Source organism: Musca vetustissima, unplaced genomic scaffold, assembly GCF_032173495.1.
Source record: "Musca vetustissima isolate MV318-11 ecotype Yass unplaced genomic scaffold, APGP_CSIRO_Mvet_v1 utg1266, whole genome shotgun sequence".
NCBI classification, from domain to species: Eukaryota; Metazoa; Arthropoda; class Insecta; order Diptera; family Muscidae; genus Musca; species Musca vetustissima.
In genome coordinates this window covers 1-27,564 of record NW_026882875.1, presented here as the reverse complement: position 1 = coordinate 27,564, position 27,564 = coordinate 1, and the positions used below count along the sequence as shown (strand labels likewise).

At 34.6% G+C, this 27,564-nt stretch overlaps 1 protein-coding gene across 1 annotated transcript; it reads left to right on the top strand.

The window, feature by feature from the left end:
* Positions 1-3,545: 3,545 nt before the first annotated feature.
* Positions 3,546-21,581, top strand: LOC133329552 (major royal jelly protein 3-like). Its single transcript, XM_061538028.1, has 2 exons — positions 3,546-3,968; positions 21,381-21,581. Exons 1-2 carry the CDS (start codon positions 3,546-3,548, stop codon positions 21,579-21,581), a joined length of 624 nt encoding a protein of 207 aa, XP_061394012.1.
* Positions 21,582-27,564: the final 5,983 nt, after the last annotated feature.

Below are 27,564 nucleotides of genomic sequence, written 5' to 3'. Positions count from 1 at the left end.
ATTCATCTTCCTAACTCAAGATAATTATCTTAACGTGAACATTGATGTAGATGTATTTCAAAAAATAAATATGAATTTGGTTTTCAAAAATATTCCTGATAAATTAACTAACAAACGAATAATGAATTCCCCCTAATTTGTAAAAACATTAATGAAGACACCCTAATCGCAAAAAAACTGCACCTGGTAAATAAACCCATCTTTGCAAATCTGTGTGAATAGCAGGCCAGCTTCTTAAACAATTTCGACCCGCATAAATTCAGCAAAGTTCAACCATAAAATGTGGAAATGAATGTGGCTTTTTCGCAATTTCCTACTACTTCGGCTACTACTACACACATGCACAAACCGACGAAATTCCAGTACACAATTATGAACTACAAAGAATGTTATGGCCACTGCTGTTGTTGTTGTTGACTCGCAAAATAATACTCATGGAGCAGGGCAAAACAAAAACAACAACAAGAAATAACCAAACAGAAGGAAACCTAGATGAAATAGAGGAACACAAAATATGCTTGAACTTAAGACACTGACCTTACATGGTGGTGTTGTGTGGCATGGGCATCTACAACGGCCAGTCGAAGTTCACAACAAATATGTATATACATTCAGATGTATGTAAGTATGTATGTGGGTAAGATAACTTCATCATCGTCATCATCTTAGTTATTACAAACAATGGGAAAATATATACCCGCACATACATACATCAACCGCATTCATATGTGAATGCATACATACATGTTTGTATGTGTAATATGGGCATTCGTATTCGTAGTAAAAATAATTCCGAGACTATTCTTTAAAATATGCAAAGATTTGCAATGGGTTTGCTATGAAACGGCCTTGCTGAGGGTCATTGTGAAAATTTCACAATCTCACATGAATACATACAATTATATACATGTGTATATGTGAAAATAAGATTTAAAATGGAGATAGTAAAAGATAAAAAGCAAAAAGTAAACTCGTAGTTAAATTTGGCCAGGTCGAACTTACTATACCCTCCACTACCTGGAGTGCATTAAAAATTGCTTATATGGTACTGTGTTATGTAGCACGTGTGTTGTTTTTCATGTAGGTCCAATTGTTCATGCTCTGAAAAAATGTTGTTCCAAATTACAGACACTCAGATTGGAGAACTGAAGTAGGAACTCTTGAAAGGAGTTTTTATTCGCCCTTAGTGGAAATATGCTGCTAAATCAGCATTCAAGAAAACGGACCGGTACCAAACTATACCAAATCGTAAACAGATATCAATAATTTTCTATAGAAGATGTGATACCTCATATGAACCTGAAAAACAAATTAGAGCCCATTCGATGGTAAAAAAAAATTCCAAACCTCAAAAATACGGAGAACATGGGTCAATATTAATCATTTTTGGAAGTACGATTTTTTACATAATAGGAATCTGAAATATATATTTACTTGCCCAAACTCCCCAAAATAGCGAATGACGAGGAATACCGTTATATGGGGGCTATCCTAAAAAGGGGCCCGATATCTATTAGTTATGGTACCCAATGAGAACACAAAGTGCCAAATTACAACCAATTGGCTTAAAAAATGTGCCAAAACATATTGCACTATTATTTGGAGGGGCGGAACCGAAACTTGAGCCAATATTGATAATTTTTTGTTGAAAGATCTCCAACCCCATTAGAACCCAAAATATCAAATTGCAATTTGTTGAAAATTGTTAAAAACTGTTGAATATTTGTAATTGTTCTGTATGGGCGATGGACTGAGTTCCTATAATAAACAACTTAGGATTTGTAACAATGTATGTGCATAATTCAAAGATCTACTTTAAATACTCCGGTTGATGCAGGGGATGATAGATACCAAGCAACGGCTCTTTAACATGACAATGCACAGGTTTATCTTGTTCCCTCTTTCATCTCAATTGTGGATACTGACCTCCCTGCGGCGTCACCTGGGGTAGCTAACGCGAGTTCTCCTATAAGAACTATAAATGAATGGGTTGATGCGTCGGGTTAGTTGTCCACACTCGGAAAACCCCTCCTACTATGAAAAAGCTACGAACAAGAAAACAAGCGCCTAGTAACATCACATGACCGCTGTCCTGACCATGACATTAAAATATTTTTGGTCCCTGCCTAAACGAAGAAACATCCGACAACGAGGTTGATTGACTTCGCGGCAGCAGAAAACTTGGTGGTTAGAGAGAAAAATTCTCCGGATGTATGGGCCGATCTGCGTCGACGATTGAACCATGAGCTACACCATCTATTCTCGGACATCGACTTAGTCAGACGGATCGAGCTGTAGCGACTACGTTGGCTAGGTCATGTTGTGAGAATGGATGAGGATTCCCCCACTAAAAAGGCATATATAATTGCGCCAAGTGATGGTTTACGAAGAAGGGGAAGACAACGAATCCGATGGAAAGATCAAATAGAAGACAGCATTTCGGAACATCGCCTTTCAAATTGGATGGGATGCGCACAAAACCGACGCGCTTGGAAATCATATTTAAGCTCGGCTTTCCAACCGAAGCTGCAATTTAGCATTCCGCCTTTTTAGAAGGTGAACATATCGTTAGAAAATATTTTCAAAATAGTTTTATATATTGACATATTTTTCATATAACGGTTCCAAAGCTCTATATTTCACAAAACCCCCATTGCATTTTTAATGTTTTTATCGATTTTTCCCACCGTTATTTGGTATTCCGGATTCCTAGTTAAATAACAAATTCAGTACAATTCCAACACCAAACAATTATCACTTCTAAAAAAGAAACCATTGATCTACCACTGAAGTCTAAGTTTCGGCGGACTGATGTCTAAGAGCAACGGCACTCCTGCCGTCGCTTGATGCTGACACAATAAATATAAGCTATATCTTCATGAGTTCATGAGTTGAAATTTTAATGAAACATTCTTGAGATGTTGTAGATACATATAAAATAAAAAACGATTTTTTGAATCTGGGAATGGGGAAGCTCTTAATCGATCGGTATCTTTATATAGAGACGATAATGTAACAACCAATTTTCGGTTCCATACAATTAAAGGGATTTTTGTACACTAGAAATAATATGAATAGGTCTAGACCCATTGGAACAATTTTAATTAGCTGGAGGTCCAAGGTCTAACATTTCGTCATTCCATAATAACGATGCCACTCAATTAGGGTTACTCATATGCCGACCTGGCCACACATTTTCGCCATTCATAGTTGTAGCTATTTTATTTTCTGCTAAATTTCTTTTCGATTACTTCTATAAAGTTTATTCGAACACGTCAAATGTAACTGAGGCGTGATTTTTCTCTAAAAATCTGCTAACATTTAACCAAGGCAGACATAAAATGACCAACAATAAAATATAACAAAAAAAGTTTGCAGCTTTGCTTTGTGGCCACAACATTGGCTATCTTTGCGGCTTCAATGTTACACTTCGAAAATATTTGCAACAAAGTTAATATAAAAGCTTATCATTTAATTTGATGGCATTTTAGTTAAATTCCAAACGTAACATTTAACGGATTTCTCGAGCATTAACCAAGCTAAACATGGTCGAATGCTGGCATTTGCTTTCGTTGACGCTGTTGGCTGCAACAGCATCGGTTTCCACGCACAGTTCGACCGACGAACAGTCCATCAGTAAATGTGATAAAAGCCCTCTGTCCGAACTGACATTTCAATTGAGTGGCAGCAGTTTGTTGTGGCCCTGCGACTCGACGAAAAACATTTACGTTCAATCGGGTCGTTATGTACCGCGCAATGTGATAGTGACACGAGCTCAGCTGCAGCGTGATTCGGCTTTTGTGGCTTTGCCACGTTACAAACAAGGTGTACCATTCACACTGGGCAAGGTAAACCTGAAGAAGGGCCAGTGCCTAACGAAAATTGCACCCTATCCCTGTTGGGCAATACAAGAGGAGGGCAACTGTCAAGCGCTGCAGTCGGTGGTTGACATTGCTGTGGATCCGAATGTAAGTAGTAACAGATGCTGATGTTTGGTTTTATTGACTTGCTTACTTGGAATTTTTGCGATGTTATGTAGTAGTGGCTTGAGTGGATTTTGAGTTATTTCATTGGTATTATGTTGTTCGCAGCACTAAATCGTGATAATATTTGTTTAGTTAAACATTATTATTTAAATGCATCAGAAATATGATTGGTCTGTTCCCGTACTGCAACATTTTACACTATACTACATGTTACTATTTTCTTCGATATCATAAAGGGAAGATTTTTATCGTTTAAAAATTTGTTCATTCTTGCTGATTAAGAAACGGACCCTATACGATTTTAAATAAAATTTTACACATTTTTATACTATCCACCACCATATGGAGCATATATTAAATTTGTCACCTCTTCAACACCTTGCAATATTCATGAAGGTATACGAGGTCTTATATACAGTGGTTCACAGTCAAAAGTATCCACTTGGTTTTCATACCCTTCACCACACTGTGGTACTGGGTATTATTTCTTTGTGCATATGATTGCGACAGACAAAAGAAACGAGATAGACACATGGTTCCTTTTGAGAATATGCATAGAATCACTTTCTAAGTCGATTTATGCATGTCCGTCCGTCCGTCGGACCGTCTGTCTGTCCATTTTAAACTGTAAACAAAGTACAAGTCGCAATTATGATCCAAACTGGATGAAATTTGGCATAGGCCACTTATTTGGCCCAAGGACAAACCCTATTGAAATTGAGAAAAATCGGTTCAGATTTAGATATAGCTACCATATATATGTTAGTCCAATTTAATGTAAATGGTGTACTAAAATCCAAATATATCTTCCGATTTGCACGAAATTTGGCATAGCGTAGTGAATAAGGCCTAAAATGATGTATGTTAAGTTTCGTGAAAGTCGGAAGATGTATTTGGACACCATTTACATTAAATTGGACGGATATAGCTTCCATATATATTTTCTTCCGATTTAATGAAAATGGTGTACCAAAGTTCATGTATATCTTTCGATTTGAACGAAATTTGGCATAGCGTACTGACTTAAGTCTAGAATAAAAAAGTTATTAGTGAAGGAATTATATCATGATAGTGTGATTTCTTTATATTTGGTTGGAAAACAACGCGTGGCTATCGTTAGAGCACTCCAGCATTTAAATGTGAATACATACATATTTTGTGTCTCGTACTATCGCTCGTTATCGTGATACTGGTAGCGTAGCCCGACTTCAAGGAAGTGGACGGAAGAAAACAGCAACATCAGCAGAAATGGCTTGAAAAGTAAAGAAGCGATTTGATCGAAACCCGCGTCGCAGTGGCTCAGCGTAAAGCCATTGAAATTCCAAAAAATACAAGAACTTACACCGCAACAGAAAGAAAATAGACTCGAAAGAGCTAAAGAGTTGCTTCGCTTGGCAGAAAGCAGTGAACTGCCGAATTTGGTTTTCTCCGTTGTCCAGCAGTTTGCAAACAAATAAAATGATCGTGTTTACTTGCCAACGAGAAATCAAGTGCCGCCCATGGTGATGATGTGATCCGCCATAACAGACGATGGTCGCTCTCCGCTCGTATTAATCGACCGTGACATCAGAATAAATGCCGAATATTATCGCGAAAATATGCTGAAGGGTGTATTAAAGCCTTGGACATTCTAACACGACTCAGCACCATCGCACTCAGCACGCGCCACCCAAAAGTTTCCGTAAAGCAAAGTTGGCACTAAAAAATATGGACCAAAATACCGCAGACCAACATTCGAACAGTGTGACGGTTTCATTGACCGTTTGAAGGCCATTCGTGCAAAAGGTGACCAATTCGAACAAATGTAAACTTGTTCTAAAATTTTATGCTATTTCCGACATTTTTTGCCTTCAATAAATGAAATTAAAAAAAAAATATGGCATTTGACTTTGTTGCAGTTCTTTATCTCACCCCGTATACTCCACAGACAAAACAACAATCCAAACAATGAACTGAAGCTGAAGAAAGTGCCCCAAAGAAGGCAAAAACAATGCAATCGGCTGGTAAGGTTATGGCAACTGGTTTTTTGGTACTTCAAAGGTATTTTATTGATTGCTTATCTGCAAAAGGGTGAAACAATAAAGTACTATTGCAACCTTTTGGATCAATTAAATGTACAAATTCGAGAAAAACGTGCTGCCTTACAACACAAATATTTAAATAATTTTTCATCAAGACAGCGCACTAGCGCCCAAGAGTGTTTTAACAATGGCTAACATCAACAAATTAATGTACTAGTTGCTTAACCACCCACCTGATACTCCTGATGTAGCCCCCAGTGACTTTTACTTGCTCCCAAATCTTTTTACCTCAAATGGAGTTGCAATCATACCACCAATTAAACCACTATTTTGAAGCCCATGAGGAAAACTATTTTAATCAAGGTGCAGAATTGCTAGAAAAGCATTGGTCTAAGTGTATTGAAGTTTCATTAGATTATATGAAAAAAACATTTTTTTTTTTTGAAATACAAACTACTCTCTTTTATTGATAGGCTAAGAAGTTTCGGAACCGCCCTCGTATGATATCCCTTGTTATCTTTTTACTCGTAAGATGTCTGAATGTTCCCGATTCTAAAGGATGAGATGTTATGGCTTCTAATATTTTTTCTCCAAAATACACTAAAAGTTTGAATCCTATAGAGATTCAAATCCGGGAACGGAGTACCTTACTTTGTCCAATCCAAACAAGTAAATTTGCTTTCATCAGCATAAATAACAGATTTCCAAAATGCAAAATCCTTTTCTTCGTGTTCCTGAACGAACTCCAATGGGATCTTAAGGGTTTTGGGTTTTATATTTTTCGTCTCTTATCGTGATTTTTTATACCCTTCACCACACTGTGGTACAGGGTATTATGTCTTTGTGCATATGTTTGTAACAGGCAAAAATAATCGAGATAGACCCATGGTTCCTTTTGAGAATATGCATAGAATCACTTTCTGAGTCGATTTACGCATGTCCGTCTGTCCGTCCGTCCGTCCGTCCGTCCGTCTGTCCATGTTAAATTGTAAACAAAGTACAGGTCGCATTTATGATCCGAATTGGATGAAATTTGGCATAGGTCACTTATTTGGCCCAAGGACGAACCCTATTGAAATTGGGAAAAATCGGTTCAGATTTAGATATAGCTCCCATATATATATTTAACCGATTTAATGTAAACAGTCCCTATATAATTTCGATTTGCACGAAATTTAGTACAGCCTAATCATTTAAGTCTAGAATGATGTCTGCCAAGTTTCGTGAAAATCGGTCCAGATTTAGATATAGCTCCCATATATAGTTTCGTCCGATTTCATGTAAATGGTGCCCCAAAGTCCCTATATATCTTTTGATTTGCACGAAATTTGGCATAACGTACTGAATTAAGCCTAGAGTGATGTCTGCCAAGTTTCGTGAAAATCGGTCCAGATTTAGATATAGCTCCCATATATAGTTTCGTCCGATTTCATGTAAATGGTGCCCCAAAGTCTCTATATATCTTTCGATTTGCACGAAATTTGGCATAACGTACTGAATTGAGTCTAGAATGGTGTCTGCCCAGTTTCAAGAAAATCGGTCCAGATTTAGATATAGCTCCCATATATAGTTTCGTCCGATTTCATGTAAATGGTGCCCCAAAGTCCCTATATATCCTTCGATTTGCACGAAATTTGGCATAACGTACTTAATTGGGCCTAGAATGATGTCTGCCAAGTTTCATGAAAATCGGTCCCGATTTAGATATAGCTCACATATATAGTTTCGTCCGATTTAATGTAAATGGGGCCCCAAAGTCCCTATATATCTTTCGCTTAGCACGAAATTTGGTACAGCCTAATCATTTAGGTCTAGAATGATGTCTGCTAAGCTCCGTGAAAATCGGTCAAGATTTAGATATAGCTACCATATATAGTTTCGTCCGATTTCATGTAAATTGTGACCAAAATCCATATATATCTTTCGATTTGCACGAAATTTGGCATAACGTACTAAATTGAGCCTAGAGTTATGTCTGCCAAGTTTCGTGAAAATCAGTCCAGATTTAGATATAGCTCCCATATATAGTTTCGTCCGATTTCATGTAAATTGTGCACCAACATCCATATATATCTTTCGATTTGCCCGAAATTTTGCACAACGTACTGAATTGAGCCTAGAGTGATGTCTGCCAAGTTTCGATAAAATCGGTCCATATTTCTATATAGCTCCCACATATAGTTTCGTCCGATTTCATGTAAATGGTTCACCAAAGTCGCTATATATCTTTCGATTTGCACGAAATTTGGCATAACGTACTGAATTGAGCCTAGAGTGATGTCTGCCTTGTTTCGTGAAAATCGGTCCAGATTTAGATATAGCTCCATTTTATTATAGATTGATTTTATGTAATTGACGCACCAAGGAACCAATAGGAACAAAACGTTCTAAAGTTAGTATAACCTAACCTGTGACAAGTTTGTTTGAAATCGCTTAATATGTGGATATAGCTTACATATATTTTTTCGCCCGATATCAAGCAAATTGGGCATCATACTCCTCATGTTAGTCAGATTGACATCAATTTTTGCACAACGTACAAAATTGAGCATAGAATTACGTAGTTGCGTTTTCTAGAAGTACAGACATAGTCAACCGGATGACCTATTTATATTTGTTTGAAGTCGATTTACACACTTTTTGGACAAATCTAGGTAGATTCACATTTAGATAAATATCACATATTTTATTTCATCCAATTTCATGTTAATAGTCCTGTTTAATGTACCCATAGTGGTGAAGGGTATCCTAGAGTCGGCCCCGTCCGACTTTACTACTTTCCTTACTGGTTTTATTTCTGTTTTTGCAAATTCGATTCTCGATTTTGTGCCTCAATATAATTCTTTGGTCGGCAGATCGAGTAATATTGAGTCAGCTGGGATTTTCCTAGTTCAGCATGGTGAAAAACTAATTTCCTGTAGCCATGGTCTCAAATTTTAACGATAATTATCGAAATAAACAAACTCACGCGTATACGATATTCCATGAGAAGATTGACTTTTAACCGTTATTACGTTGTGAATAATAGCGGTGGATACTTTTCACTGTGAGGTTGTCAGGGTATTATAGCTTTGTGTGTGCGTTTTGGTAATGATCAGTTAATACTTAGGGCATGAAATAGACCAAATTTTTTGTCTGTTTTTTCCTCACTCTACAGGCTACAATTATGAACCGAACAACACGAAATTGTATTTTGATGAAAATCGGTCAATAATTTGCGGATCAAATAGCCCCAAGCTTTTGTGTAAAAAATACAAAATTTTTATTCTGAGACATATATATTTATCCGAGAGGAGTTGTTGACCTTTATGTTGATACCAATGATATTTTGTTGTATTTACTCGGATGTGGAAGTTTTACGTAAATATGTAAATGTGTCTATGTGCTATGATATTGTTTGGTATTACTATTACATCAAATTTACATCAATATCCGGTTATGGTCAAGGAAGACTCCTACAATTTTCGATGATGTTGAGGTGATATTTAGGGGGTACAATGAACCGAGTACTTCATTTTTATCAGATTTTCTAGTCGATCTATAGGCAATTATATGCAGAAGATCACATATTTTACACGGTGACGGGGATCTGACCAAATACTTAGAACGGCTGTTCAGGTAATGATCGGTCAATATTCCGAGGGGCAACTCAACCAAAACCTATAGTCACCAAAGTTTTAATTTATTTAGTAACTATTGGCATCAGGAAATCAAGATTTGGAAAATATGTCAGGATTAGAAAGGGGAGATTTTTTAGATATTTTAGGAATAATCTGTATTTTGGCTGCAATTTGGAACTTTGGGTTCTCATCTCCTTAATTAAAATGATTAATATTGGTCCACATTTTAACGTAGTCCCCATATAACAATACGTCCCATTATTCGGTGATTTAGGGAGTTTAACCAAGGGTTTTAACCAAGTTGGCTCTAATTTGGTTCGTATTTGGTATCAAATCTTCCTGCAAAAAAACTTTCCATGGAATAGACCACCACTTATGAAGATACCAAACGATTACTCCCATTTTAAAGAGTTCGGCCCAGCCAGGAACTTAAGGACGTTTTTACTTGATGGTGTTGGAAACTTATATTTTTCTATTTCATTTTCACATTGTATCCCTATAAGATATCACATTGTACTTTAAATTGTCTGGTATTGTATTTTTAACATCAGTCCCATATAAGATTTCGTCCTACTTTAGGTATTTTAATTATTTTAGATGTATTTTTTTAATCTAAGCGGCTGTAATTTGGCATTCCGGGTTTTTTGTGGATAAAAAAATTATTTACTTAGCTTGGCTCGAGATAGACCGTTTGTTCCATAAGCCGAGTAACATGTTCTGTTTAGTGAACAGAGTTTCATTTACCTTTGCATCTCGTATGACCTTTTCCAGCAAGATGTTGAAAAGGTCACACGACAAACTGTCACCTTGACTGAATACTCTTTCGGTATTGACGGGCTCCAAGTGGTCCTTTCCGACTTTAACTGCTGATCTTGTGCCAGTTAAAGTTATCCTTCCAACACCCAACCAATTCTTGTTTTTTAGTTTTTTTTCATATTTTTTATAAAGTCTTGTAAAATTTTGTTTATAGAAAAAGTGGAATTTATAATGATGAACGTATTCTCTTTATAGTTTACGGTGTTTGTTTGTGTGTGTATGTTTTTTTTTGCAACTTTTAATTAACTTTGCCAATACTTTTAATTGGATTGAATGCTATGTACAAAGAAAAATGGCGTAAACGAAGTAAAACAAAAAAAAAAACACACACACACAAACAAAAATATCGGTCATCCATCAAAATGACGTGAACTTTTGCTATGGAATTTGTTTGCAATTGCAAATAGGAGTTGTATAATTTTGGGAGGGAGATTGTCTGTAAATGCAATTGACACTAACAAAAAAATATGCAGATGCAATAAATCGAATTCATAAATATACAAATGTTTTGGTTTTTTAAGCAATAATTTTTCGGTGGGAAAGTAAATAAATTACTACCCATTAAGTAAAGAAAGAAAGAGCAACGGGGTTGGCTATATGATATCCTATACCATTTTGGGTGCATACAAGAAGTACTCCGAAGAACCTTACTGTAAAAAAATAATAATACATTTTATACTTAAAACCAACCCAATGGTAATTCAGAATACAAAACTTCATCTAATTCGGTTGTATTTTTGGTAGGAAGATGTGCTACCTATTTAGAACCCGGTTGAACAACGCGTCCATGCTATCGAAATTGGTTAGGTGCCGTTTTAGGAGGGCTATCCTTCAAAAGTATACCGATATCGATAATTTCTGGTGGGGAGATTTATTCCCCAAAGAGAACTCAACATTCCAAATTGTTGCCGAGTCGTTTGAAAAACGTGCTCACTAAAATACCGACAATTTTGACATACAGTAATAAGTGGACCAATATTGAGAATTTCTGGTTCTGAGATTTGACACCCAATGAGAATTCAAAACATCAAATTACAGCCAATTTGTATGAAAAACTTGTACAAAATCTCCAAGATACTGAATAATGGGAAGGTACCGATATATAGGAGTAATTCTAAAAAATTAACCAATATTGATCATTTTCGGTAGGAAGATTTAATACTTAATGGGAACTCATAAAAGCAATCTTAAAAAAGGCGGTTTGATCACTTCATAAATCGACATACAATTTTATTCTAATTAAAAATTTAGATACATTATGTGTATGGAATCGAAACAAAAAAGCAATCGACAATGTGGTTTTCAAAGACGACATGTGTGATATGGAGGTTAAATAGAGGATTAATAAATAGAGCCAAAATACTAAAAAAAAAAACAAGTATAAAAGTGTCAATCGGTGTTGCCGGCAGATATGTACTCTTAGCCTATGGTTTTCGGAATTACACACACAGGTTTTATTATTCGCTTTATATAAGGTACTAGCAAAGTGCCCGCTACTTTTTTTTTTTTTTTTTATTTGATTTTTTATTTCAACTCATATACATTTCTTTGGTTATAATTGCCTCTGCGCCAAGTGGCATTAAAAGAGGCTAGTTGGCAATTTTACATAATTTTTGTATATATTATAACATATTTACATATCAACATTTATTAATAAGCTCATATATATATTTAAGATAACATTTCTTCGACATTCTGCGTTAAAAAAAGTTTCAAATGTCTCTTAAATGCGGAAAGTGTAGAACTACTTTTAACATTTTGTGGCAAATTATTATATTCTCGACTTCCGGAATGTTGTATACGCTGTTTGGTGGTTTCAGTGCGACATAAAGCAACACGAAGTTGTGAATTGTTCCGAGTGTTGAACAAACTTTGATTTCGTATGAAATCTATAGTATGAAATCCTACGTTATTTATACATTTATATACATAAAGTAAAAGTTGATATCTATATTGGCCATGAATCGGTAAGATTGTCGTAAATTTTTCTTGAAATAAGCATTGTGTTGGATACAATACATGTAAATTAGCAACAAGTTCCAATGCTTTGTTTTGAAGACGTTGCAATGATTTAAGGCTTGTACTGTTCTTGAAAGCATATATTGATGCTAAATAATTTATATGACTTTGTATTAATGTTTGATAGATTAAATACTTAGTATTCTGATCGAATTTATACTTGAATTTATAAAGTACACCTAATGCGGGAGATATTCTTGATTTCAACATATTTATGTGTTGATCCCATCCAATGTTTGACTGCAAAATTAGACCCAGATATTTTATCTCATGGACTTCATGAACTATTTTGCCTCCAATGTTGACATTAAAAGCCGAATTAAAGTTCCCTTGTGGCCTGAAACGAATTAATTTAGTTTTTCCTTCATTAATATACAACTTGTTTATTCTCATATATTCGAAAATGAGAGCTGCATCTCTTTCAATGTACGTTTTAGCAACTGTTTCTGATTTATATGGGTAAAATATACAAATGTCATCCCCATACATGAATATCCGGCCAGTTAGCTGTAAATTAACCAAGTCGTTTATATATATAATAAACAATAAAGGACCTAAAATGCTACCTTGAGGTACACCACTTTCAACGTCTAAAATATCACTTTTACATTGTTCGATTTGGACAAATTGCTTTCTATTTCTCAAATACGACTTTAGAAGGGATACATTGCGAAACCCATAATAGTGTAGCTTTTGCAATAAAATTTTGTGGTCTAACATTTCAAAAGCTTTTGATAAATCGTAAAATATACCAGCTACTATATATCCTTCATCAATAGATTTACAAGTATAATTTAGAATATTGATTATAGCTTCCTCTGTACTTCCTCCTTTGCGGAAACCATACTGATTTTGATTAATCAAGTTGTTTTCCTGAATGTAATCAGTCAGCTGGTTGTATAAAATCCTTTCGAAAACACTGTTAATTGCAGATAAAACCGATATAGGACGAAAATTAGAAATTATATTATTGAAACCTGTTTTTGGAATTGGTACAACTTTGTGAATCTTTAGCGAATCAGGGTATTGACCTGTTTGTATAATCGTATTCAAAATTATTGTGAAATGTGGTACATTCTTTTAGAACTTTTGTTGAAATGTTGTCGTACCCGGAAGCTTTACCAGGAGATATATTTGACAAGATGACACTAATATCAGCATCGTTCACAGAACTAAATTGGAATTCATTACTAGCAGCATACAGTGTTCGAAGAGAATTACAATGGTCAGACGGGTAATTTACAATTTGGGTTTTCAAGTCTTTCACTGAAGTTATAAAATATCTATTTAGAGCATTTGACTTCCTAGTATTATCTGATATAATGTCCCCATTGACATCTACAACGTTATGTAAATTGTTAGATTTCCTACCCAGAGTATTATTCAAAAATCTCCAAGTCTTCTTAGGATCATCTTCAAACTTAGCTAAGTTTGCAGCATAATATTTGTTCATAGATTCCCTGCTAGAATATTTGATAATTTTGCTGATTCTCTTTAGACGTTCTTTAAGATTGCTATCGTTGGGGGATCTTTTCCTTTGCTTTAATAGGCGATTTTTGTACAATATCAATTTTTGTAAATTTCCATTAATCCAGGGAGCCATTTTACATCTCAATGGGGTCGTAGTATTTTTTTTCAACACAGGCAACGTCAATACTAGATTGTATACAACTTATCAAATAAGACATGTCACGAGAGGAGTCTCCAGAGTGTACAAAGTTGCTAAGCTCACTAGACAAATGTGTAGACAGTACCTCATAATCACAAAGAAAAACCTTACATCTTACGTTGTTGTTTGATTGGAAATGTATATTCAAACTTGTGTGAATTATATTATGATCAGAAATGTTGCACTCTATTGATGAAATTATACATGGCTTCTGAATATTAGTATAAACATGATCTATACAAGTTTTGCTCAAAGGACGTGTTGTTAAACTATGACAATTTCTGAAGTCGTAATTTGACAGCATATTTAAAATATCATCTGATATATGCTGATCATAGATATTAATGTTCGCATCTCCAACAAAAACAGTTGGTGTTCTTCCATACAACAAAAGCTTTTGTTCAACATACTCTATAAACAATTGCAAATTACATTTTGGGTTTTTGTAATACGATATCAGTGTTATCGGTTTGCTATCAATTTGAATATTTTGTAATTTTACTACAATGGTGTCAATAAAGCCACCAGTTGTACATTCTAACTCAACAAACTTTACGTCATCTCGTATGAAGATCGATGTCCCACCGTAACCATCAGAACGACAACAGTGGATTGCTTTAAACCCAGAAATATTGTAAATTTGAGATAAATTGTTTTTAATCCAAGTTTCTTGGACGCAAATTATTGCCGGTATATAAACAAATGTAGACATTAGAGATTTAAATTTGTTAAATTTAGCTATCGAAGAAATGCTTCTTATGTTAACTGACAATATGTTCAAGGAATATTTATTTATATTACTTAAATTGAATTCATTAATACTTGAAAAATAAAAATTCATAGAAATTAAAAATAATATGTATTAACAAAGATTGTTTTAAATTCAAAAATGAAATTCAAATTATGATGGTGATTCATATTCGTTTTCAGACACCTCTTCTTCTTCATGGTCTGCTACACGCGAACGGCGATTTGTTTTAAAAGTGGTTGCTTCTGATAGAAGTTTATCAACATCATCTTCATTTTTCAATAATTTAGGCTTCGACAACTCACTCCTTTTTGCAAACACTCTGCTCCCACTAAATAGAACGATAACCAACATTCTTCAAGGATTTTGCATATTTAAATAAATTTAATGTCTCCCGACTTAAAAAATCATTTATAAAAATGTCTTTTGTTTCTTCATTTTCCTTTAGTTGTCGCTTAACTGCCATTAAATCAGCTTTGGCCTTCCTTGAATTGAATTTGACCACAATTGATTTTTTATTATTTATAAAATAAGCATCATCAATGCTGTTAGACTGCATGGCAACTCCGACACCACTTGACAATTTGACAATGGCATCAACAGCTGATTTTTCACTCCCTTTTACGCCGGTAATCAAACAATCGTTCTGGACTCTTTGGTCGTTCAAATACTTAATCGATGCCTTGGCAATATTTACCTCGGCTCTCAACATTTTATTCTCCTTTTCTACCTTTTCGATCTTCTTCTTATTCTCAGCAACACCTTTCAAAATATCATCGTACTGTTTGGACATAAATTCCATTGTTTCTCTCATAGCAGTCAACTCACTTTTCAATTCCATTTTCATTGCATTCAACTCAGTAGTTAACGACGTGTTGTTGTTGCTATTTCTGTCACACTGCTCACACAGAAATTCTTCTTCTTCATGTGAGAGCAGATGAGCGAATTGTCGTTTGTTTAATCTAGTACAAACAGCATGAATAGATTTATTGCAATTATCGCAATCTATGCTTTCGTCACTTTCTTCCACACTCATTTTGCAGACACCACACATATTTTTCTTATTTAAGGTGCTTCTTCTGCTTGTTTTAGGCATTTTCGATTTTTTTATTGAACACTGTATTTTGTTTTTACAATTTGTGTCGTAAAAAGACGTATATCACTGTTTAAAATATAATTTGTTGCGGATAATAAATGATCGATATAAAACACGACTTGCTTCAACCAGGGTTGCCAACTTCGTATGCGGACTTTTGAAATTTCCTTACTGGTTTTATTTTATTACTCAGATAAAAAATAGATAGATCATTTAGTTTCAGTTAGCACTTTTGAACACATAAGTACACATTTTTAAGACTACGTCCATACCATCACCATCACTAAATTTAGTACCAGTTACTTCCAAAACCCCCTTGGTATTTCTTTCTAACTCTCCGTCAGTGACCCACATTCTAAATTTTCCAGCTCCCTCCGTTACACAAACCCAAATTTAGTGCATTTTGTATTCTATTTACTATTCGTACACATAAATTTAATTTTTCCAAAGTTGTCGCCATAACTCAATACTACCCTTTAACAGTAATCTAAATTCCCAATCTCTGGGTTCAACCAAATCCAAATTTAGTACCATTTAGTACTTTGCATACTCCTAAGTAAGAATTTCTAAAACTACATCAATCCTACACTCAAACAGTAATGTTAATTCGACCAAAGTCCAAACCATACCAAATTTAGTACTTTTTGTACTCATAAGTAAAAATGTTGTGCTTTTCGAACCCATAAGTACGAATTTCCAACACTACATCAGTCAGCTCCCCAATAATAACCTTAAGTGCATATTTAAAGACCCCAGCTCTTTCCGTTCACCTACATCCAAAAATTTTGTCAAATTTAGCACCATTTATTACTTTTCGCAGACGTTAGTACGAGTTTCTAAAACTTCGCAATTTCACACTCCAAAACTCTTTTAAATGACAATTTTTCGGATGCTAGCCCTATCCGTTCACATAGATCCAAATTGTACCATATTTAGTACTTTTCGTACTTATGAGTTCGAATTTCCAACACTGTCTCAATCCTGTACTCTAACAGTAATTTTATTTTCAAATATACGTTTTCTATCTCTATCCTTTTACTCAAGTCTAAATTGTACTAAACTTAATATCATTTAGTACACATAATTACGCATTTCTAAAACTAACTCCATGTCTCATCCTACAATCCAATCCTTAATTTTAATTCCAAATTTTTTGATTCCCGCTCACACAAAACGAATTGTACCATATTTTGTACCATTTAGAGCTTCTCGTATTCATAAGTACGTAATTCCAATACTACTTTAAATCCAAATTTAAGTTTTCCATCTCTATCCGTTCACTCAAATCTAAATTGTAGCAATTTTTGTACCACTTAGTACACATAATGACGAATTTTCAAAACTACCAACATATCTCAATCCTGCACTCAAACTTTTATATTAATTCAAAATTTCAGGATCTCAGCCCTATCCGTTCACACAAAAACAATTTGTAAACCATTTGGTACCAGTTATAACTTTTTTCCTACACTCCAAAAGTAATTTTAATTGGAAAATTCTGGAGTCCAGCTCTATCCGTTCCCACATAATTAAGTTGTACAAAATAAACTACCATTTAGTACACATAAGTACTATGCTTCCATATCTCAATTCTATATTCCAACAGCAACCATTATTCCAAATTTTAGGTTTCCAGATCTCTCCGTTCACCCAAATCCAAATTGTACCAAATTTAGTGCCGTTTAGTACTTTTCGAACACATAAATACGAATTTCCAAAGGTGTATCTATAGCTCAATCTTCAACAGCATTCTTAATTCCAAATTTCGCGTTTTCAGCTCTATCCTTTCAAGCCAAATTCAAATTGTACTAAATTTAGTACCATATAGAACTTTTCGTACCAGTAAGTACAAATTTCTTAAACTACCTTAATCCTACACTCCAACACTCATTTTAATTTCCAATTTGAAGGCTCCAGCTCTATCCGTTCACCTAAATCCAACTTGCACCAAATTTAGTGCCATTTAGTACTTTTTGTACACATAAGTACGATTTTTTATTGCCACCTCAATAATGTACTCCAATAGTAATCCCAATTCCTATTTTCAGCATTCCATCCCTATACACTCAACTAAATGCAAATAGTACCAAATTTATTAACATTTTGTACTTTTTATACACATAAGTACGAATTTCCTAAACCATTTCCATACATCAACATTACTTCCCAACATATATTTCAAGATTCTACCTATATATGTTCAATATATACAATTAGAACTAAATTTAGTAATTTTTAGTATTTTTAGTACACTTATAGGTCGAATTTTCAAAAACCTTTTTGTACATCTTTCCATCAGCGACCCACATTCCAACTTTCAGAATTTTAGTTCTTCCCGTTCGCCTAATACAAAGGGTACCATATTTAGTACATTTTAGTACTTTTCGTACCGCTCTAGTTCGAATTTCCAAAAACCCAGCCTTATCTCGGGCCTACACACCAACAACAACCCAAACTCAAAATTTCAAGAATCTAGCTTTAGCCGTCTGGGCGATGATCTGTCAGTCACTCACTCCCTCATTCATTTAACACTAAGCTCATTTATATATTAAGATGTTTTTATCAAAGAGGTTTCAGATTAAATGTTATTTAAATCGGTTATTCAATTTAAAACAATTTACAAGTTTATAAAATATTAAGCCTTTCTGGGGGACTTGATCTAGGTTTGTAAAGATTCTGCAAAGTTTGGTTCAAATCACCTAATATTGTAGGGAAGGTATCAGAAGAAGTGGAAGAATGAGCCGCATCTTCAGACTTTATCACGGCTTTGTAAAGATAATAGGCTGTGCAAAGTTTGGTTCAAATCGGACATTGTTGAAATATATTGAACATTTTGACCATTAGTTGGGGGATGTACCAGAAGGAATGGACAAGTGGGCCCCATCTTCGTACTTGATGTAGGCTTTGTAAAAACAATAGGGTGTGCAAAGTTTGTTTCAAATCGGGTATTCCATTCGCCTAATATTGAATTTATATACATAGAAAAACTCGACCAATTAGTTCCATATTCGGACTTGACCTTGGCTTCGTGAAAATATGAGGTTGTGCAAAATTTGGTTGAAATCGTACATTCCATTCGCCTTCAAATTTTCTGAACCCAATTTGGCCCGCAGAAACATGAGGTCTAAAACCAATATTTCGTTGAGGCACATTTTCACCATATCGAAGCTTACAATTATGAGCTACATGAACCGGACAGGGATATTGTAAGGATTTGATACTGAAAATTCGTACTATAAGCGTAACAAAATAATTCGTGTTGAAGAGCCAGAAATTCATTCAATAAGTGTGAAAAATTTAAAACGGTCCTAAATTCGAACAATTAGTGATTTTTTCCTGTTACTCTTTTGGGAGCACAGTACATCCGAAACTTCTCGATTACTGCTTGTATTTGTATCGTAAATCATTTTTTTATTTTTATACCCTACACAATTATGTTGTCAGGGTATTATAGCTTTGTACAGCCCCAAAAGTTTGTAACACCGCGAAATATTGGTCCTAGACCCACCTTTAAGTATACCGATCGTCATATCTCGACTAGCTGAGTCGATCTAGACATGTGTGTCCGTCCGTCCGTCTGTCCATTATAATTTGTAAACACGATACAGGCCACAGTTATGGTCCAATCTTCACGAAATTTCGCATGTAGGATGGGTTCTGGCAAATGAAGTCTCTATTGTTTTTGGAAAAGATCGGTTACTAGTTAGGGGATGAAATGGACCAAAAACTTTATTTTTGTCGGTTTTTCTGGTCGCTCCAGAGGCCGCAATTATGACCCAAACACCGCGAATTTTTGCACGGAGAAGGGGATCGGGCCAAAGAATAAGTATGCCTGTTTTCATAAAGTTCGGTCAATATTTAGCGGGTCAAATGCACCCTGACTTTTGTGTGAAAAATTACAAAATTTGTATTCTATTGGATATATATTTGCACCTGAAGGTCCTAGACCCGAGAAGTTGATAGTATGTTCAAGAGGAGTGGTTGACCTATAAATTGCTACCAATTATATTGTCGTATGTACTTGGATGCGGGACTTACACATAAATATTTACAGGTGCTTACGTATTCATATATTATTTAGTAACCCATTACCACACTAGAGGCCTGAAATATAGCGCTGATCGCTTTGAAATTTTCCATGAGGTTCAAGTTATGGTCACCGACAACGCCTACAATTTTCGGTGATGATCAGATAATAATTTTGGGATGAAGTGGACCGAAAACTTATTTTTGGTGTTTTTTTTCGAGTCGATCTATAAGCCACAATTGAAAGCCGATCATCAGAACACAACCCATGGTGAAGGGAATCTGGACAAGTGAATAGAAGGGCTGAACTGAATATTTGTCGGTCAAGAGGTGCAAATATCGCGAAATATTGCCCAAGTTGTGTAGGGTATCATATGGTCGGCCCCGTCCGACTATACTGCTCCGCTCACTGGTTTTATTCTGCTTTAGCCTAAGTGATGTGGCCAAGCTCAAGTCCCCAGATTTCAAATTTATAACGTTTTATCGACGCTACCTGAAATGGCAAAAAAAAATTTGGATTCCTGGCCCATAGTGCAGGGGCCAATCTTCAAAATACCATTTTAGTATTTGATTCTTTTGGCACTTAGAATACCCCACATTCGAAGTTTGAAAAGTAAATATTATTTTGAATAGCGGTATGTGGGAAAAACTAAATAAAATGCATCCTCCATTCAATCAGAATTAAGCCTAAAAACCATGCTGTGGGTTACATATCATCAAAACAATGTTTTCTCGTGAAAAGCTCTTCTGTAGGCAGATAATATGGTTTAAAATTTTTGGTATGGGGACATTTTAAATTTTCTCAAGGAAGGTTAGGATTTCCAGAAAAAAAGAATTTTAAAATATATTCTATTTTAAACATTTTCCACGAACGAATGTAAATAAATCATTTAAAAATAAAACTTGGCAAAACATGGATAATTACTTGACATTTCTGAAGTACTCTTTCAAAATTCTTTAGGGCCATTGCTTGTGGCGGTATTTGAACAAAATCAAATAAATTAAAATTTCGTTTGAATTTATTATGAACATTTTTATACGATTTATTTAATCCTTTATCTTACTGCTAAATATCTCTGCATTAATTTGTATGCATCAGTGACCTTCAAATTAAAAAAAAAAAAAAATATCTTTATTTTTATATCATTTCATAAACGTATTTTTTATTATTGTTTTTGGTTAAGAAAAAACAAAAGCCAACCAAAAAAAACTTCGTTATAAATTCCAATGTATGTTTTAATCCAGCTTCCTGACTTATTGTTATTGCATATTATTATTGACATTCAATACCATTTTCATTTCATTTATGTATGTTTTAATATGGTTTTTCTCTCTTCTTCTCTTTTTGGGGGGATTCGTTTTTTTTTATTTCATTGCAGGGTCTTTTGTGGGCTTTAGATGTGGGCATTGTCAATACTCTGGAACAGCCGATACGACGTTGCAGTCCGAAAATTGTTGCCATTAATACGGCCGATGGCAAGGTTGTAAAAAGTATCGATATGAGTGACTTGGTTACAGCTGAATCACGTTTACAATTTCTGGTCGTGGACTATGGAAACGATAATAAACCATTTGTGTAAGTATTGCAGGGCATTAACAAAACAAAAAATGCAAAAAACAGCAGCAGATTCTTTTCTATGGAATTCGAAAAATAAATGCACAATATAAAATGGCAGTAATGTGCTGCGTGCGTATGCGTGTTTGTGCAAAATATCCCTTTGGACATTTATCATAACGTACATTTATTGATATTTGAGAAATAAAAACTATAGGGAAAATTAAAAAAAAAAAATGGGAAGACTCTCCATAAAATATCAACGATTAATTCGACGAGAATGTTAGTGGTTTGGTATAATTTTAATTTGTAATCATATCCAAAGTAACTGTAGATCCAGCCTCAATTTGAAAAAAGAATGGTCCAATGACCCCATTCGACTATCATAAATTGCACCAAACTATCACACCTTGAGAATGGAGAAACTCATGATAAAATCAATTTTAGTTTTTTCAAGCACCAAGTGTGACAATTTTGCTGAGGTGTTAATGGGCCTTATCAATCCAGTTTAATTGTCGATGGGCTCTCGACAATTTTTATATATTTGAAGAACCCAATAAACTAAGACACCTAGTGCAAAATACAGTGTAATGGCATTCGTGAAATCCGCAATTTCCCAGCTTCAAATTTAGTAGCCAGCGAAATGGCGGATAATTAAAAATAACACCGCTTGTTGTACGGTCCAACTTTTGTTATACCTTCAAAAACTGCAACTTTAAGGTTTTTCCAACAGAAGGGACTGTAAAAACATTTCGGGGTTTTGGACAATAGCAGATTCCTATCTAATTCTTTTTTGGGTTCTATCCGCATTTTCCAAGCAACTGTAATTTGAATTCGGGTTCTTGGAGGGTGATAAACATCTTTGGAGTAAAAATTCCATATAGGCTTATATTTTGGCATAGTTTGAGATTTTTGCCGCATTTTCCCCACAATGTGAATGTATTTTTCCATTCCCGATTCTTGGAGGCGATTTGCCTTTTTCGGTTCTTGGATGGTAAAAAAAAATATATTTGCAGAAAAAAATATATTTGCCCATATAAAGATCCTGCGAGGGGACAGCAATTTGACATTTCGGATTAATGGAGGATGAAAAACATCGATACAGGACAGGTTCACGTTGGACATTGCTCACAAATAAAGGTCACTTCCCGTTTTTAAACCCTCCACCATAGTATAAATAAAATTTGTTCATTCCGCATGTAACTCATCGACATATTCATTTCCGACCCTATAAAGTATATATGACCTTGATCAGAGTAAAATTCTAAGGCGATCTGTTGTCTAATACTCTATCTTCTGAAAGAATAGAGATAGGGTGTTGAAATTTTGCATAGTATTTCTTTTGTCTGCAGTCAGGTCAAATTCGAAGATAGATTATTTCGGTCCAGGTTTTAACGTAGCCCCCTATATAACGGAACCTCAAAATTTGCGGTATTAAATTAATTTCGGTCAAGTTTTTAACCGAATTAGCTTTATTGGGTGACAAATTTTCCGTTTAATAATTATAAATATTTATCAACTTATTCGGGTAGCCCCAATATAACGGTACCACAAAATGTTCGGTATTTTGGGGAGCTTGGGCACATTTTTCCACCAAAATGGTTGTAATTTGGTATTTCGGATTATGATTTGGTACGCCTAATAAAAATTATTAATATTGGTCTAACTGAAAGATCCTATTCGAAAATGAGATATATCGCTTCACACTTAGGCATAGCCTCCATATAATATTAAGTTGGGGAAAAATAAATCCATTATTTTTATATAAACTATAGGACTTTATTTGGCATGTTGTATGATTTGCTTTGTTGTATGATTTGTTGCCATTTTAAAGGTAACTTCATAATGCCTCTCTCTTATAGAAGTTTTGCTCTCTATTTGCAGAACACTTAAGTAGTCGATTTTCACAATCCTCCCTAGATATAAATTTTTTATCATTAAAGAAATTTTGCAATACAAGAAAAAGATGATAATCGCTTGGTGCCAATACCCGACTGTATGGCGGATGCATTAAAACTTCCCAACCAAGCGCCCGAAGTTTCTGGTGAGTCACTGTACCACCTAGCGGTGTCCTGGTGGAACACGACACCTCTCCTGTTGGCCAATTCTGGCCGTTTCTGGTCAATTGCTATCTTCAAACGGTCCAGGTGTTGACAGTAGAGGTCAGAATTTAGCGTTTGGCCATATGGAAGCAAATCATAATGAATAATCCAGTTCCAGTCCCACCAAATGCATAACAAAGCCTTCCTGGCCGTTAGTCCTGGATTGGCCACCGTTTCAGATGCTTCACCGCTCTTTGACCACAATCGTTTTCGCACGGGGTTATCGTATGTGATCCATTTCTCATCTCCAGTCACCATCCGTTTAAGGAATGGATCTACCTCATTCAGTTTGGCCAACGCTTTGCAGATGGAAAATCGTTCCATCCTATTTTTTCTGTTAATTGGTGTGGCGCCCAAACATCGAGCTTCTCAACTTCGATCATTTCTCCGATTTATCGACATTTTCATAATGAATTTCTTTTTCACCAACCTAATAATACTTCCAGATTTTTAGTACTTAAAATATTTAACGCGAAGGAAATGATCGAGAACAAAATTTAAAGGTTAGGTTTGAAAATGAGCTTTATCGGTCCACATATAAGCATTGCCCATAGGAAATACCGACAATTGAAACCTCTCACTTTTCGGTAATTCCTACAAGAGGTAATCAACCATGCCATGCGTTATCAGTATGGGTCCAAGCTTTGGGGTCTTGAACCTGTAGAGGAACAAGTTATAAATATCTGAAATTCTGAATGTATTACGTGTGCATTGTGGTTTACAACATTAGTTTAGAATAGTCGCCCAAGCTTTGGCATATCCCATATATAATGATTACGCTAATTATTTATTACATCAGAACTGGCGACAGAATAATATTGTTCATCGCGGGGAAATTTTATTGCAAATAAATGTCACTGGTGGATATAGCATTTCTGGTCGTTAGTAGTTTCCACGACATCATTGGAGAATATAGTTTTTAGGCATGTATCAAAAAGTTTGCCAAGACCGAACTTTTCAGTTCTTTGACTTTTTTCAAATTGTTTTTATACAAGAATACCACCGATGTACATTTTAGTTCTATTCTAATCAGGTGGTCGGAAGATACATTCATAGGTGGCGTTGGAAAATATATTCCTATTTCCAGCGAAAATTTTTAAATTTATTTGCTATTACGTGACCTTAAAAAATAAACAAAGACCTCAGCAACTCCCACTCAACAAATAGTATTTGATCCTTTTCAATTAGACTTCAAAAGTTACGAAATTTAATGGCAATTTTACAAAAAAAAATGAAAGAATATCTTTTATTTTCAACCTAACCAATAAATTTTAAATAAGGCAATTCATATTTTTTCTCTCTTATCAACAAATTCAAATTCTATTGTTTTTTTATATTTCCCATCGACAATAAAGGAAAAAACCTATAAACCAACCAAAGGACATTTAATACCCGAAACAAAAAAAAACTTGTTAAACTTGAAAAGAAAAAAAGAAGAAATAAATCTAAAGGGAATGTCGATAAAGATGCGACGTGCAGAAATTAAAAGCAACCAAATGAATGCAAGACAAAATTACGTGGAAAAAAATTGGAACAAATAAAACAAAAGAAAGAACAACAAAAAGAAAACAGATACAACAACAAACTGAATTGTCTATCTGTATGTCTGTCTGTCTGCGGCTATGACAAATTGTCAATTTGTTTGTCGACCATTCTGTCGGTCATATATCAACATTAATATTATGAACTGCCATTTAATTCCCCGAACAATCTGTCAATAAAAATAATAACGGGAGAGTGGACCGCAAAACTTTATTTACGTATGTTTTTTGTTATTGTTTTCTTGTTTGTCATCGCCGCTAGGTAGACAAGAAAAGAATCAAAAAACCTCAATAATTTGCCAGACCACATAACACACAGCCACCCACGCACATCCACCCAAATTAAATTTAATATCAGATTTAAAGGAATTTGGTCAGAAAAATTATAAAAATTAAATTAATAAATATTTATTGAGTATGAAAGCGAATTGAAAAAGGAATTTTGTATAGAAAATATCAATATTTTAAAATCCCTTTAATACCAGAATTGAATTAAACTGGGTCGACTACATATGTGTCCCAACATGAAATTAAACGTACTTAAATATGCGATCTTCATCTATAAGTAAACCGACTAACGTCAAACCACAAACAACAGTCCTTTCTGCAACCTATGTTAATTTCATTTCGGGCAGGTTTAGAGTCGTTTGTGCTGAATGGGACTAATCGATTTAAAGCAAACTTTTTACACGCTATTCATTATGGCCCACTGTTCAAAATTTAATCCCAATCAGAGACCCGTTAGAAATATTTATATATGGATGCTATGTCTGCATTTGATCCACTTTCATCAAAACGCAATAACGCCATTCTAATCTCAGTTTGATACGTTGTGAAAAATTCCGTGTCTAAATCTGAACCGATTTTCACGAAATAAGTTTAGATTAGTTCGAATTGGTCACCTTTGGCACGAATTATGGCATTCAAACGGCGAATGAAACTGTCACACGCTGCCCGAATGTTACTCTGCGGTATTTTGGCCCATTCCCGGCGAAGCGCTTGCAAAATACTCCAGACACTATACTACAACGACATGGTATCCGGAGACTTTGGTTGAAATTGTGCGCTGGAAATAAAGGGACGAACCTCATTTTGTAACCATTCTTGGGCGGTGCGTGCTGAGTGCGATGCACTATGTCGCGAGTTCATATAAACAGCGGCCAAAAATAGAAGGAGTTATCGTAAGTTAATGAAATTTCGTACATGTGCTTATTATTGGCCTAAAGAGCAACTGACAAAAAATTGGATAGATCGGACCAAGATTTGATATACCTCCCATACAAAGGGTCTTGAAAAATCCGATTTTTTGACCTATAAAATTGTTTTTATTAATACAAATTCCATGAAAATGTAAAATGCAGGTAACTACCATACCAAAAGTCCCTAAAAAGGTAACTTTCTGTACTATAAAATCGTTATATGCAGCTAAATTAAGTATAGTAGTTTTATTTTTGCTATTTTTATTATAATAAAATATTTGATATATTTGATTTATTAATAAATTACTTTTTTGTCATTCAAAATATATATATATGTATATATAAAATATTGTCTTCCCAAATGTGCGATTTAGTATCATCCATGTTATAATTTCGGACCTTAACTTTATGGCTGTTTAAGGATATTACAAGGTCGGACTGTAATATAAAATACGAAATAAAATCTTTATTTGACTCGGCTTTAACAAAAGTTCGGGCTGCTACTAATTATTTTGTGCATGACTTGTTTGCATCTTGTGAAAGTCGCTCAAAATGTATTGTACTGCACTTTGCATATCCCATGCCAAGAAATAATATTTTTCTGTATGAACTTTCCACAAAGGTAATTCATGTGCGACCTCTAAATTTAGATTATAAAATTATGTCTCAATTAATCTGATAAATAAGTATAATCTTCAAATTGACTGAAAATTTATTTAATAGCTATATTTTAAAACCAATTCTCCCATATCTCCGCATCAAATTACGTTTTTATCACATATTGTATGATTATTATGTTCTGAATCCATCGTGTCCTTCCTATTTCGCCCTCAATAACTTATTTATTTGTATTCATAACATATTGGACCATTCGCTTCTAACCATTTCATAACTATGCCATATTTTTTATAAGGTTGTCACCAAAAAAGCTAAATAGCTCTTAGGACCGCAGGTCTCCGCAGCTAATTTTTGTTATTCCTTAAATGACACACTTTTCACCACTCAAATAAAAAAAATTAGAGCTAAACTTTTTTAAACTTTTTTTTCTGCTCCACTAATTTCAAAATTTGTTTTACAAATTTGATGATCTAAGAACTTCAGGTGTGGACACTGTATACACCATATGGTATCTATATCTATTGGAGTGTTTTCTATCATACCTCATC

What these genes read in the sequence shown, in the direction of transcription:
- LOC133329552 (XM_061538028.1), top strand. Translation starts at nt 3,546, where the DNA reads ATGGTCGAATGCTGGCATTTGCTTTCGTTGACGCTGTTGGCTGCAACA. An exon ending in ACATTGCTGTGGATCCGAAT is followed by an intron (nt 3,969 to 21,380) that starts GTAAGTAGTAAC and finishes ATTTCATTGCAG; the next exon opens with GGTCTTTTGTGGGCTTTAGA.